A 14803-nucleotide genomic window follows, 5' to 3' on the forward strand; every position below is an offset into this window, starting at 1 on the left:
CATCTATAAAACACCCAGTGACAATTAAAAGGGTCATTTAGGGGGTTGAAAACTACACCTCCCAGAATCCTTTGAGTCGTGGTGGTTGGGGGGGTGAAGAAAGAAAGGAAGAGATGGACTACATATCCCAGAAGGGGGAGGATTTCCTGCTCTCTCTCCCCCCCCCATTCCAGATTTATGAACTGTTCTTTGTTGGACAAGGTGGGGCATCTTTGAGGGTCCGCGGGTGGCTCCCGATGGGAAAAGGGGGGGGGGCGGGATCGGGCGGCATCATTGGGAGGGGTCGATCCTAGAAAGCAAGGCAGAAAGCCAGGGAGCTGATGCTTTTTTTGGGGGGAGGGCAGAAATGGGGAGGGGAGGAGGAGGACGAGCCCCCTATTTCTCATAAGGGTGGGGTTGGCTCTCTGCCCTTTTTTGGGGGGGGGTGCAGTGGAATTAGCTGGGCAGGCTTCCTTTTGGGGGGGCTCTGTGAAAATGGAGGGCCTTTTTTTTTTGAGGAGGAGGGAGGAAAATGGAGATAAAAGTTAAAGCCATGGTGTTGTGCCTTAAAAATATTGCAAGGCAAGGGGGGGGGGGTTGTTTTTCAGAATTTCCTCTCTTTGGCAAAAAAAGGAGCCAGAAAGCGTTGGCACAAATTCTGATCCGCTGGCGAAGTTCCTCCGTCCAGGCTTTTCCAAAGTGCTCCAGAAATACCCCAACATATTTAGAGCAAACTCTGCCTGCTGATGCTTAGGAGAATAATAAATGGATAATCGTTTCATGCTGTCAAGTTGTTGCCGACTTAATGGTGAGATTTTTCCGGGGTTTCCTAGGTATTAAGGACTCAGAAGGGGTTTCCTCCTTTCCTTCTTCTGGAACTGTGCAGCTGGCCCAAGGCTACCCAGGCTGGCTTCTTCTCCCAGGTGGCCCAGTGGCAGGAATCGAACTCCCAACTCCATCGCCAGAGACCTCAACCACTCAGCGGTCCAGCCAGCTTCTTGGAATAACGGAAGCATCAAATACGAACCGAGTGTTTTTCAGTGGACGCAGAATAGGAACACAGACCTCTCATGGGAAGATGGAAAGCTGGGCCAGATCAGCCTCTGGTACGCTCCAGTGGGGGGGGTTCGTCTTATGTTTTTAAGGCATGGCCGGCCCTGTGGTTAGATAGAGGGAGGCGAAGGCCTCGGGCCGTGGGTCTTGAATGCCTCCGAAGGAATAGCAAAGGTTGAGTTTTGCTTTCCTGTTTCCTGATTGGGGCAGCTCTGTTTTTATAGTCGGGCCAAATCCTGCCCGTACATCTGCTAAGAGGTCCACCGGATTGCCAAACCTCTACGTGGTCTTCCTCCGAGCCCCCAAGGAGAACCCTCTAGGCCCATATGGTCTACACACAGAGGTCTGCATCGTACTGTAGCCCACAAAGGTCTACTGGTTATCCCTGGGATTTGTGCCTCTGGGGGGCAGGAGGGTAGATGAGGGGGGCACCCATTCCTGCTGGCCTGTTTCCCTTCCTTCAGGGAGACAGGAAAGCAAACTCAAAGGTTTTTTGGGTTCGTGGGGTGATAGAAGGTGGTGCTAAAGGGGAAAAGGAGGGCTAGGCCTGGTGGCCACACAGGGCTCACAGACTGGGCCATAACTGGCCACGATGGCCTACGGTTTGGGGCACAGGTGGCTATGAGGAAATCCCAGAACCTGAACACGGGACCTGTGGGGTGATCTCCTGCCCACACTGAAAAGTAATCTTGTCACACCCTTTGCCCATCCTACCTCCTCAGACGGCAACATGACGGCACTGGTTCAGCCTGGCTTGTCACCTCCTTTCCCCGGAAAGCAAGCCAACGCTGCGGATCTTGTGCAGGTACGAGATTTATCTTCGGTGCTTTCATGCGGACAGAATGTATATTATTCCTTACTTCAGAAGATATCCGGTTGATGAATGTGGTATATTGTGCAGGACGTGACCCAATAGGGCTGCACAGTAGGCTGGCCGGCGGGAAAAAGGATGCCGAGTTTGACATGGCCAAGGGTAGCCTGGATGTTGAAGACACTCATGTCAGCAGTCAATATGGTCTACAGGATCCCCTCTTGTGCTCACTGCCATTCACAAAGTGGACCACGCAGTGGGAAAATATCAGAAGCTGACTCCTTCCCCCCCCCCATTATCAGTTAAGCCCTTCTCACCCAAAACCTAAAACAATGGTCAGGGCTGGTTTTCAACAAGTGTGAATGGTAATATCATTATTTTGTGTTTTATTCCGGGGGGGGAGGGGAGTTAGGGATCTAGCCTGTTGTGCCTCCCAGAACTATATTGGCTCACCCTTGAGCCTTCTTCTCTCAACCACCTGGGAAGGTAGGCCAGACTCAAAGAATGTGACGGGCCCAATGAAACCCAGTGAACAAGTGGGGATTTGAACCCAGATCTCCTGCATCTTAGCCTAACCACAGCACTTCAAAATGGCAGACAGCCAAATCCCCCTTTTTCTTTCACAGCTATTAAAAACATCCTCACAACACAGAGAGCTAATATCGTAGCATTTGTTTTTAAAAACTGCTGGCTATCCTTACTACAGAAGTGGGCAATTAATTTCTATAGGGGGGGCACATGAAAAATCTGAACTGTGTTCAGGGGCGGAACCAATTTTACTTAAAAATAAAATGAAACAGTGATGTTATGATTGTTTTTATTTTAAGCTTGTTAATCTTCACAAATACTAAAGAGTTTTTTTGCGGTATGTTAAAGATAAGCAACTGATCAACTTTAGACAAAAAGCTATAAATGATTTTGATGTTCAAAACTGTCCACGGGCTGTACAGGAGCATCTCACGGGCTGTACGTGGCCCTCGGGCCGCATTTTGCCCAGGTCTGCTGTTAGGTCAAGTTGAGGGTTGAAAGTGGGTTATATGACCTGTTTACAGCTATGGTGTCATAGTGGATAGAGTCAGGCAGGAATTCAGGAGGTCTTCAGCGAGGATCCTAGAGGAGTGGGCAGGAGTTTAAAAATAACTTTATAGTGCTGCCTCGCAAGACAATGTTAATTCATTCCGTGAAAAACGCTGTCTTGTGAAAACATCGTCTTAAGAAACGCGGTTCCCCATTAGAATGCATTGAAATCTACTTAATGCATTCCAATGGGGAAATAGTTGTTTTGTGAAAATCGTCCATAGAAAACATCGTCTTGCAAAATGTGGTTCCCCATTGGAATGCATTGAAATCTACTTAATGCGTTCCAATGGGGGAAAATTGTCATCTTGCGAAAATCGTCCCTAGGAAACCATCGTCTCACGAAGTGCAACAGCGATCGCAAAAACTAGTTGTCTTGTGGATTAATCGTCCCGCGAGGCAATCCTCTTGCGAGGCGCCACTGTATTCTGAAAAGCTTCAAGGCCCCCTTGTACTAATAGTCAACTACCCATTTTCTTGAAAGATGCTCCTGAAATTATTCATCCCTTATTTTCAATTAAGCTATTGATAGGGAAAATATGTCCTGTGACTGGGGATGTCACCCTTCAGGTAACGAGTGATCCCCAGGGTTTGGGATCTGTGTCTTTGCTTTGGGATCTGGAACCAGGTTTTCGGGATACACTAAAGGTTTCTTTGGGTATTGTTACGAAGGCTGGTTGTGGAGCCAGAGGTTGGGAGTTGGATTTCCCACTGTGCCTCCAGGGAGGAAGAGCTGGCCTGTGCCGCCTTGGGCAAGCTCATGATATGCCAAGCAGAGCTTGATAAAGTGGCTTTCTTTGACTGCAGCTCCCACAATTCTCCTAACCAGCCTAGCCATAGGTCAGAATCCTCCGATGTCAGAATGAGGTCACAATCTGGTCTGTATCTCTGCAAACTGAGAGGCAGTTAACAGTCAGGCTGAGCCTTCAACTGGTCAGGATGGATCTTCCTGTTAGATCAAGTTGAGGGTTGAAAGTGGGTTATATGACCCTTTAACAGCTATGGTGTCATCATGGATTGAGTGTCAGGCAGGAATTCAGGAGGCCTTGAGCAAGGAACCTAGAGGAGCGAGCAGGAGCTTAAAAAATAACTTTATTCTGAAAATCTTTAAGCCCCTCTTGTACTAATAGTTAACTATTCATTTTCTTTATCCTCTGATGTCAGAATGAGGTCACAATCTGGTCTGTATCTCTGCAAACTGAGAGGCAGTTAACAGTCAGGCTGAGCCTTCATCTGATCAGGATGGATCTTCCTGTTAGTGGGTGTCACACACACCCAGTTCCCCTGTTTGTTCTTCCACACAACCCAGGTTCACTTTCGGGTATGATATTTATTTCTCAACCCTTTTCTGTTGCCACCAGAGGATTTATTCCTCACTCTATTAGATATGACTCTTCAATCAGTGTTATTCAATAAATCAAGGTTTATTTAAGTGTTTATAAGTAAATCATATAAAGTGAATCACGGATGGCCTTATTTTATTCATTCAATCTGTTGTGCTTTGGTAACATTTATATTTGTTTATATATAATCATGTTAATCAAGGTATTTATTGATTTCATATCTTGTTCTCTATCTATTCTTCTCTAACATAAGGCTGGTCCTAATTGCCTAAACTGCTTTTCTCTAACTGATGTCCCTAACCAAAGTCCCTGACTCTTAACTCATATCCCTAACTCATCCCTAACTCAAACTCTAACTGAAATCCTCTCTAACTGCTCTTTAACTGTCATCCATTCTTCTTATATATCCTTAGTTCCGCCTCTTCTGTTCACTCATTGGCTCCTGAATCAGGATTCCATTGTGATGGACAGGAGTGGTTACTGACCTGTCCGTCACAGTGGGTTGTTGTTTTTTTTTTTTTAAGTACTGTGTTATTGGCTAACTTCTTCGTGTTTGCAGAGCCCGGTGTCGTTTGAAGATGTGGTTGTGTATTTCACTGGAGAGGAGTGGACCCTCCTGGATGCTGGCCAAAAACTCTTCTACAGAGAGGTCATGCTGGAGAATTACGGAAATGTGGCCACGTTGGGTGAGCAGCCCCATCTCTGGTTCTCTCTGGAGGCCTTTGAAGTAGCTGGCTTCGTCTGATTTATTTTAATTTATCGGTCATATGTGTATCTTGACTTTTCTTCGGTGAGCTCAGGGTGGCACCTCTTACTCTTTCCTCTTCCCTGCCTGTTATTGTCACAACGACCCTGTGAGGTAGGTCAGGCTGTCAGGAAGAGAACAGTGGATCTCATGATAAAGGGTCAGCCCTTTGCAGCCGGCCCTCCTAGAACGTGGCCTCAGCAAGAGCGTGGAAAAGTTGCCTTTTTAAAGACTATAACTCGTAGAAGGGTTGACCTGTTATGGCTTGTAGTGCTGCTAGCTAGGGGGATTTGAGGCACTCTCAGTCCAAAAAGGGTCAGATTCCGAGCACTCATCACCTCCTGAGGTCATGGGTTCCCTTGTCGTACTGCTCTAACCGTTAAGAAGTATTTCCTGATATTTAGCTGAAATCTGGCTTCCTGTAACGTGAGCTCCTTATGTGTCCTGCACTCTGGGATATGTAATTGAGAACCTTTCAAGTCTTTGAAAAGTGTATCTGAAAAGTGCTAGATACAGTGGTGCCTCGCTTAACGACGATAATCCGTTCCAGGAAAATCGCCATTAAGCGAAAACATCGTAAAGCGGGGAAAAACCCACATTGAAACGCATTCAATGCATTCCATTCCCGTTCAGTGCATTCCAATGGGGTAAAAACTCACCGTCCAGTGAAGATCCTCCATACGGCAGCCATTTTCGGTGCCTGTATAGCGAGGAACCCGTCCCTAAACACAGCGGGGAGCCATTTTAATTATGCGGTGGCCATTTTGAAACCGCCGATCAGCTGTTCTAAAAACGTCGTTTTGCAAAGAATCGGTTCCTGAAGCAGGGAACTGATCATCGCAAAGTGAAATTCCCCCATTTAGACCATCGTTTTGCGATCACAATTGCAGTCGCAAAAAGATTGTCATTAAGCAGATTCGTCGTCAATGCGGGGCAATCATAAAGCAAGGCACCACTGTATTCTAAACACAGGCAAAGTTGGATAACCGGGGAGGGGGGTTGAGAGAGTCAGACCAGTTAGAAAAGGTGGCCCTAAATCTATTTTTAGTCCCATTTAATGTAGGATGCATGGGGCTCATTCATCATGATCATCATTTACATAAATCCCATGAATTTCCATAGGTTTGGTCCAGTAAGGACTAAAATTGAATTCATGCAGTTATATTTGATTAGGTACCACAGATATTGGGTGCAGTTCTGCTGCCTGAAGTCTTTTTTTATCAGAAATACTGGAGATAACAAGAAGAAGCCATTCCACATACAAAATCTGTGCTTAATGACTGAATCATAATTACTTCCCGGAACATAGTGTTTTTAAGACTTCTCACACAGAGCTTGCAAGAATTATTTTTCTCAGATCTTGCTAACAAGATCTTTGATATTGTGGTGGCTTCCAACTTTTCTTTCTCTGGAATCCAAATCAGCTCCCTTCCATGTTTTATTGTTTACTTAAATTATTTATCTGCCACCGTTCTCCCCACAGGAGACCCAAAGCGGTTTGCAACAGATAGAACAACAAATTTAAAAGCACTATACAAACATCACATTTCAAGACACAATTAAACAAGCCTTTGAAAAGTCAAGTATAAAAAGAATTCAAAAACATTTAAAAACCTGTATGTTTAAAAAAACCCAGCATTTCTGAGATCAGTTACAGTGGTGCCTCGCTTGACGACGTTAACTTGTTCTAGCGAAATTGCTGTAGAGCGAAATGGTCGTCAAACGAAATAAAAAAAACCATTGAAACGCATTAAAAACCGGTTAATGCATCCAATGGGCAAAATACCTAATCGTCCAGCGAAGCTCCTCCATAGGGCGGCCATTTTCTGGTGCCTGTAGAGTGAAAAATCAGTCCTAAAAACAGCGGGGGGCCATTTTGAAAACCGACGATCAGCTGTTGGAAAATATCGTAAAGCGAAAAATCGGCTCCCAAAGCAGGGAACCGATCATCGCTAAGCAAAAAACCCAATTCAAACATTGTTTTGCGATCGCAAACGCAATCGCAAAAACATTGTCGTGAAGCGGATTCGTCGTTATACGGGGTAATTGTTAAGCAGGGCACCACTGTACTGCTTAAAAGGCCTGCCTAAAGAGAGAAGGTCTTAAAAGCCAAGAAGCCACCTGTGAGATGATCTGGTTTTGAAACGGAAACTATTGTGGCCTCTTTTATACGTTGACCTCTTTCCTTCTGTAGAGAATGAAATGACGTCGCTGGTCCAGTCCGGATTATCTCCCGTCCCTCCAGCAAACCAAAAAGACATCGCGGATGATCTGCAGGTATGAGATCCCTCTGACGGGGAGGAGTCTCGGAGAGCTCATAGATGGAAGTTTGGGTTTTCCTGGAAGGGCAATCCAGAACTTGTTTTATACCCGTGTTACCTTGAAGAAGATTATCCAGCCTGCTGTCATCGTCTCTGTTTGTGATCAGGAAGGTCTTTCCCTCCTTGGTATCTCTGGACTACAACTCCTATCAGTCCCAGTAGTCAGACCTTGGGAGAAATTTAATCCTTATCATCATCATGACCATCATCTTAGACCTCCAGAGCTGGAAGGGACCCTATGGATCATCGAGTCAAGGAGGCCCAGTGGGGGAATCGAACCCCCAACCTCTGCCTCCACAACCAGAGACCTCAACCATTGAGCTCTTCAAAAATTTACATTTTAAACTACATGATCCATACCAACAGGTGGATGAGGGGGACTGTAAAAGGTAACGGTAAAGGTTTCCCTCGACATTTAGTCCAGTCGTGTCCGACTCTAGGGGGCGGTGCTCATCCCCGTCTCCAAGCCGTAGAGCCAGCATTTGTCCGTAGACAGTTTCCGTGGTTACGTGGCCCTCACGACTAGACATGGAACGCTGTTACTTTCCCACCGTGGTGGTACCTATTTATCTACTCGCATTTTTACATGCTTTCGAACAGCTAGGTTGGCAGGAACTGGGACAAGCGACGGGAGCTCACTCCGTCGCGTGGATTCGATCTTAGGACTGCTGGTCTTTCGACCTCGCAGCACAGAGGCTTCTGCGGTTTAACCCGCAGTGCCACCACCTCCCTTTGAGCGGGACTGTAGTCCACAGAAAAAGTGATTTTCCCACCCTTAGGTACAGCGTAGCACCCCCGGTTCCCACATCATGTGAATGGGATCCATGTATATGGGAAAACAGCTGTGCTTCATAGCATAGAACAATGGAAGTCGAAGGAGACCCAAATTCTTCTCTAGACCACCCCCTACTGTTGGAGGGACCCATAGTTACGTATCCCTGGCCGATGGTTGTCCAACATTTACGTCAAAACAGTGAAGTAAAACCCACCACCTTCTGAGGGATTTTCTTCCACCGACTAAAAGCTCTTAGCGGCCAGGAAGTTCCTGCTAACGTTCAGTCAAAATCTCGTTTTTCGTCGTTCAAATCCATGTCCTCTCTAGAGTAGCTGTCACATCATTGGTTCATTTAGCTCACTGCAGGGTTGGAGTGATGCTGGTTTCCTAGGGGTGGGAACAATATTTTTTTGTGGGCAGGGGGACTACAACTCCCAGAATGCCAGAGCCAGCAGGGCCCATGGAATCCTGGGAGGCGTAGTTTTCAAAGACACACAAACACCCCAGTTTCCATCTCTGTACTTCCCAAGCTTTACTGGGAGATGAGTTGAAGCAGGCAAAGGACATGTTCTACCAGCGAGTAACAAGCCCATCCGCTTCCAGGTTTTGTTTTGTTTTGTAACTCAAACAATATGCAGCATAAATACTAGCAAAGGTCTGAACTACTGTATCTGCCTAGGCGGGTTCAAATAATATTCTCTGTGGGGCATACTTTCACTTTGCCATTAAAATGCTATTATAATAGCGAATGCCATACATAGAATATGGGGACGTGGTGGTGCTGCAGGTTAAACCAGAGAAGCCTATGTGCTGCAAGGTCGGAAGACCAGCCGTCGTAAGATCGAATCCACGTGATGGAGGGAGCTCCTGTCGCTTGTCCCAGCTCCTGCTAACCTAGCAGTTCGAAAGCTTGTAGAAAATGCGAGTAGATAAATAGGTACCACCTCGGTGGGAAGGTGTCTAGTCGCACTGGCCACGTGACCACGGAAGATTGTCTTTGGAGAAACGCTGGCTCTATGGTTTGGAAACGGGGATGAGCACCGCCCCCTAGAGTCGAAGACGACTGGACTAAATGTCAAGGTGAATCTTTACCTTACCAATACATAGAATGGTTTCTGGTGCCCTCTCATGGTCAATTCTGGTAGTGACACCATGGAAATATATTTCTCCACCAAAGACTATAAATAGCATGGTCTCGCGTTGCCCTCTAGTGGCCAGTTCTGATAATAGCAACATTAAAATATATATGGTGGTGGTGGTGGTTTTTTAAAAATGTTTTTAATATTTTCAGACTGTGGATAAGTGAATCAGTCAATACTGATCCCACAGATAAAGGGATCCTGATATATAATTTGTTGCGGGTTTCTTTTTTATTTTGTTTTTAACACCGTGAGCTGCCTTATCAGGAGAAAGGTGGCCTATAAATGAGACAAATAAATAAATAAATATTATCCTTACAGAACCCAGTATCTCTTGAAGATGTGGCTGTGTATTTCACCGGAGAAGAATGGTCCCTCCTGGATCCAGACCAAAAAGCCTTGTACACAGAAGTCATGCTTGAGAATTACAAGAACGTGGCGTCGTCAGGTAAGGAACCCCCTTCCTCCCTTTGGGTGACGAGGCAGGAGGGATTGGAAGGCGCTGGGTCCCCTTCTGTTCTTTAAAGGCCTCGAGGGAGGTTGGGTCACCATCCATTATCCACCTTTGTCTCCTTTCATAACTTCTGGCGTGGCATGTGTTCAGGGCAACCCCAAGCTATCTTTCCGCCTGAGGCTCACTAGCAAATCCCCCCCCCCAATTACTCAAGTGAAGGCACACAGTAGCCTGGGTTTATGTATAAGATTTATAACATGCTGTTCAGAATCCAGATTGGTATTTATGTCTGTGTAAAGGCAATGCCGGTAACTCATAGCGAGATATGACCCTGGACCTTGATTCCTTCCCTGGCCTCCCCGGTCGAATCCCTTTCTCGACAGCTGGCGTGCCTTCGTTCCTCTCCACCTCGTTTTCGGCTGCCTGACCAGTCTCCGGCAAGAGCATGGGCTTTCCTGCCCCGCCTCCTTGGTTGATCACCCATTCGGACAAGGCGGTACGACAGGCAAACCTGTGCTCCTGCCAGGAACTGGTTGAACAGTCGAAAAGGAGGAGGAGAGGAGTGCGCTCTGACTGGCGAGGGGGTCATTGGCTGGGGAGGCGGGGGAAGGAATCATGTGGCCCCTGTCGTGCCGTGCATACGAACTGGCACGAACCGCCGAACTAAAGTTCGTGCCCATGTCTACACATAGCTCCAAATTAGTGTATCCCTGATCAAATTTCAGGCAGGGTAGCAGTTGCTGGACTTGGCACACAACCGTGAATTTGATTGGAGACTCATCAATTAGCAGGTGTAACTAAAAAGGTCGGGGACCGCTGTCCTAGAACACTCAGTATAATGTTCTTTTCTGCTGTTGCTTAAGTTTAAGCTACTTACGATAAAACAAACGTCTTACTGCTGGATAGTTCAGTGTTTTAGGTCTCTGGCTGCAGAGCCAAAGACTAGGAGTTCGATCCCTCCACTGGGCCTCCTTGACAGGGGCTGGACTTGATGACCCTTAGGGTTCCCTTCCAGCTCAGGGGTTCCATGATATTCATTCATTCATTCATTCATTCATTCAATACAGACACCATATTACATCACACCTCCTTCCTTCAACCCTCTGATAGGGGGACCAAGAGAGCTCTGTGTAGTTGAAATGGGCTTCATTTCCACAAAATAAACCCCGAGGGAGTCCAAGGAACTGGGCAGTTGTGGGTTCTCCCTGCTCCAGAAATGGGTGCAAGGGCTCCCAGTGAGGATGACATCAAGGAGATTTCCTGCTTCTTTGTTTTTGCCTCTCTCCCACATGGGGTCCCCAGCGTGGAAGTCTGACCTCGTCTCCCAGTCAGAAGAAAAAGAAGATTTGTGGTTCTCTCGCTCTCTGGATGTGGATGGAGCAGAGGCGACTGAGTCAGGTAAAGGGATCTGGGTATGGCAAAGGGTTGAATTAAGGGCCTTTCTTTCTTTTTCTTTCTTTTTAATTTATTCTGACCCATGAGTGATATCTGAATGATACAACATTCAGGAGAGAGTCAAGGTGTGTTTAGTCTGTGGAACTCCTTGCCACAGGATGTGGTGACGGCATCTGGCTTAGATGCCTTGAAAAGGGGATCGGACAGATTCCTGGAGGAAAAATCCATTGCAGGTTACAAGGCATGATGATGGGGATGCATAATCTCCAGGCTTAAAATGATGCTCCCTCAAAATGCCAGATATAGGAGAGGGGGATCAGGAGACAGTTAAATCTGGTGGTCTTGTGTGCTCCCAGAGGCATCTGTGAGATACAGGAAGCTGGGCTAGATGGGCCCTCGGCCTGATCCAGCAGGGCTCTTCTTAGGTTCTTAAGGTAGTACTTTATAGCATGTTTAGTTAAACTGTGGAACTCTCCTCCACAAGATGTATTGCTTATGAACTTGGACAGCTTTAAAACACAATTAGATAAATCTGTGGGGGACAAAGCAATAAATAGCGATCACACACAATAACTATATAAAAGGTCCAGAGATTGTAAAAAATTACTTTTTGGAAGAACAGCTTCCAGAGTGTTCCTGGCATGTGAAAGATGAGGCTGCTGGGTGCTCTGATTTTAAAAAGTGCTAGGAATGGATCAGGAGGCAAACAAACCCCAGCTGCAGGGCAGCATGTCTTTAGAAAGTACAGTGGTGCCTTGCATTACGACGTTAATTCGTTCCAGCGAAATCACTGTAGAACGAAAACGTAAAACAAAGATAAAAAAGCCATTGAAACGCATTAAAACCTGGTTAATGCGTTCCAATCGGCTAAGAACTCACCATCCAGCGAAGATCCTCCATAGGGGCGGCCATTTTCGGGTGCCTGTGCAGCGAAAAATGGTTCCTAAACACAGTGGGAAGCCATTTTGAGCACCCGGCGGCCATTTTGAAAACCCGACGATCAGCTGTTTTTGATCGTCGGGAAGCGAAAATTGGTTCCCAAAACAGGAAACCGATCATCACGCAGCAAAATTCCCCCATTCAAAACGTTGTTTTGCGATCGCAAAAACCTCGTCGTAATCCGGATTCATCGTTAAACGGAGCGCCCGTCTTGCAAGGCACCACTGTAAATCCCATGATCAAAAAGTGCGTATGTGCCTGTGATGTGCCATCAAGTTGCATCCGACTTCACAGTGACCCTAATAGGGTTTTTAAGGGAAGTGACATCTTTACCAGTGCCATCCTACTTTGTTCCCGTGAGTTTCTGTGGCCAGGTGGGGACTCGAACTCAGATCTCCTCGTTCCTCGTCCATCACTTTATCCGCTACACTGCACTGATTATTTTTTAAAAAGAAGGAGAAAAAAAAGACAGATATAGATTCAGCCAAGAGTGACAAACCTGGATGTTACCAGGATCAGGCTAAAATGATAGCCCCTGTAATTCTGCTGTGAGAAATGAACAGGGACCTGCAGAGATTTGTGGCTTCCTCGCTGAATTTTTAAGCTGACTAATATCACTTGGTGTCTTTTCCCCCCCTTGTTTTGATTTATACACTTTCCCCCAAAAAAGTAGGACTCTAAGGAAATGCAAATGGAAAACAATCACAGATTAAAAACACTTGTGGGTATCATGCGCTTGTTTTAATGATCATTACATGCTGTCACATCTTTTCTGACTTCTGGCAACCATTTTGCGGGGATTTCCTGGCTATGGAGTACTTAGGAGTGGTTTCCCCTTCCCTTCCTCTAGGGGGAGCCCTGGGACTGTGCAGCTTGCCCAAGGCTACCCAGGCTGGCTCTTCTCCCAGGTGGCCCAGTGGGGGAATCGAACTCCCAACCTCTGGCTCCAGTTCAATGAGCAATTCAGCCGGGATGGTTGCTCTAGTCATAGTGTAATTAGGATTGGTTACAGATTTCTGTATGATCACATCCACAGAAATGAAAGATAGAAACTGTACTGTTTGTTTTTGTTGACAGCCTTTTTCTTACAGCTTTTATTCACTGCCCCATTCCAAAAACTTAAGTCTGTACTTGCCTTTTTACCCAAGAAGACAAGGTACAATGGCAATTATGGGGTGCCAGAGAAATTTGTGCAGTTTCTCCCATTTGACTTTAAAAAATAGTAATAAACTTAATGGTGACTAGAAACTTACCGGCGATTTGCAGGAAAATTGTGGAAGTCTTGGTAGCAAATCAGGACTTATTAACAAGGCGTTGGTGACTCTTTCTGGTTTTTTCACCCAATCACGTGATGTAGGATCACATGATCCTACAGCAGGAACGCAATCACCACCTTGTTAATGAGTACCAAATTCCCACCAAGACTCATCCTATGTCTCATGAAAATATAAATGGCCAATAAGATTTTTGGCCAGTCACGCATGAACTTGAATGCATCGTTTCCAAGCTCTGAAGCTAGTACTGGCTATGTATTAGCAAAATAAGTTTTAGAAGAATATTTTATATATTAAGAGCTCCACATATAGTCAGACCACTGTATCCACAGGAATCAGTATCAGTGATTTCACTTACTTGGTCTGAAAATATTTTTTTAATTAAAAGAAAAAACCCAGAAACATGACATGTATTTCCATGATGTACAGTGGTGCCTCGCATTACAGTGGGGTCTTGACTTAAGAACGGCTCGAGTTAAGAACATTTTGACTTAAGAACCACTCTCATAAGAAAATATTGACTTGACTTACATACTTAGATTTGAGTTAAGAACTGAAAAAAACCCACGTGGGAGGCAGGGAAAGTGCAAAATTTGAACTTTCAGTTAACTGTTGGCCAGTGAAAAGGGTGCCTGTCTGCTTCCTCACTCCTCCCAGCGTTTAGAGAGTGGATTGGGAGACAGTCTTCAGACTGCCTGGTACTGCCTGGACTGTATTTTCCCTGCCTTCCCTGAACCTTTCTTGACCTAAGAAAAAAAGAAACAGAATATCCCCCTCTAGTGGTCGAAGGCAGAATAGCAGCTTCCCATTAGTTTCTATGGACGGAAAAGAGCAGATACGGATCAAATGGTTCTCAATGCATTCCTATGGGAAGTGCAGATTTGACCTGAGAACTTTTTGACTTGAGAACCGCCTTCCAATACGGATTAAGTTCTCAAGTCAAGACCCCACTGTACGACGTTAATTCGTTCCAGCAAAATCGCTGTAGAACGAAAATGTCGTAATGCAAAAATAAAAAAACAATTGAAACGCATTAAAACCCATTTAATGCATTCCAATGGGCTAAAAACCCACCGTCCAGCGAAGATCCTCCATAGGGCGGCCATTTTCTGTGGCTGTCTTGCGAGGAATCCATCCCAGAAAACAGCAGGGAGCCATTTTATTTACCCAGCAGCCATTTTGAAACTGCCAATCAGCTGTAGGAAAATCATCGTTTTGCGAAGAATTGGTTCCCGAAGCAGGGAACCGATCATCGCAAAGCGAAAAAAGCCTATTCGGACCATTGTTTTGCAATCGCAAAAGCGATCGCAAAAACGTCGTCATAATGTGGTTTCGTCGTAATGCGGGGCAATCATAAAGTGGGGCACGACTGTAATTACCAAACTCAGCCACTAGAGAGAACCAGAGACCATGCTTATATAGTGTTCACTATTATCTACAGTTTTTGGCATCTACTGGGGGCTTGGAACCAGTCCCCTACAGATACGGGGTTCTTATA

At 45.8% G+C, this 14803-nt stretch overlaps 1 protein-coding gene across 1 annotated transcript in view; it reads left to right on the forward strand.

The window, feature by feature from the left end:
- The window catches only part of LOC110071158 (uncharacterized), a 21551-nt gene continuing 6748 nt past the window's right edge, over positions 1-14803 (forward strand). Inside the window, exons 1-6 of the mRNA XM_072988259.2 lie at positions 1-1085; positions 1755-1837; positions 4823-4949; positions 7203-7285; positions 9565-9691; positions 11000-11095. Of these exons, the coding sequence (XP_072844360.2) occupies positions 785-1085; positions 1755-1837; positions 4823-4949; positions 7203-7285; positions 9565-9691; positions 11000-11095 (817 nt within the window). The 5' untranslated portion in view covers positions 1-784. The remainder of the gene's footprint in view (positions 1086-1754; positions 1838-4822; positions 4950-7202; positions 7286-9564; positions 9692-10999; positions 11096-14803) is intronic.

The sequence above is a fragment of the Pogona vitticeps genome, chromosome 2, assembly GCF_051106095.1.
Source record: "Pogona vitticeps strain Pit_001003342236 chromosome 2, PviZW2.1, whole genome shotgun sequence".
NCBI lineage: Eukaryota > Metazoa > Chordata > Lepidosauria > Squamata > Agamidae > Pogona > Pogona vitticeps.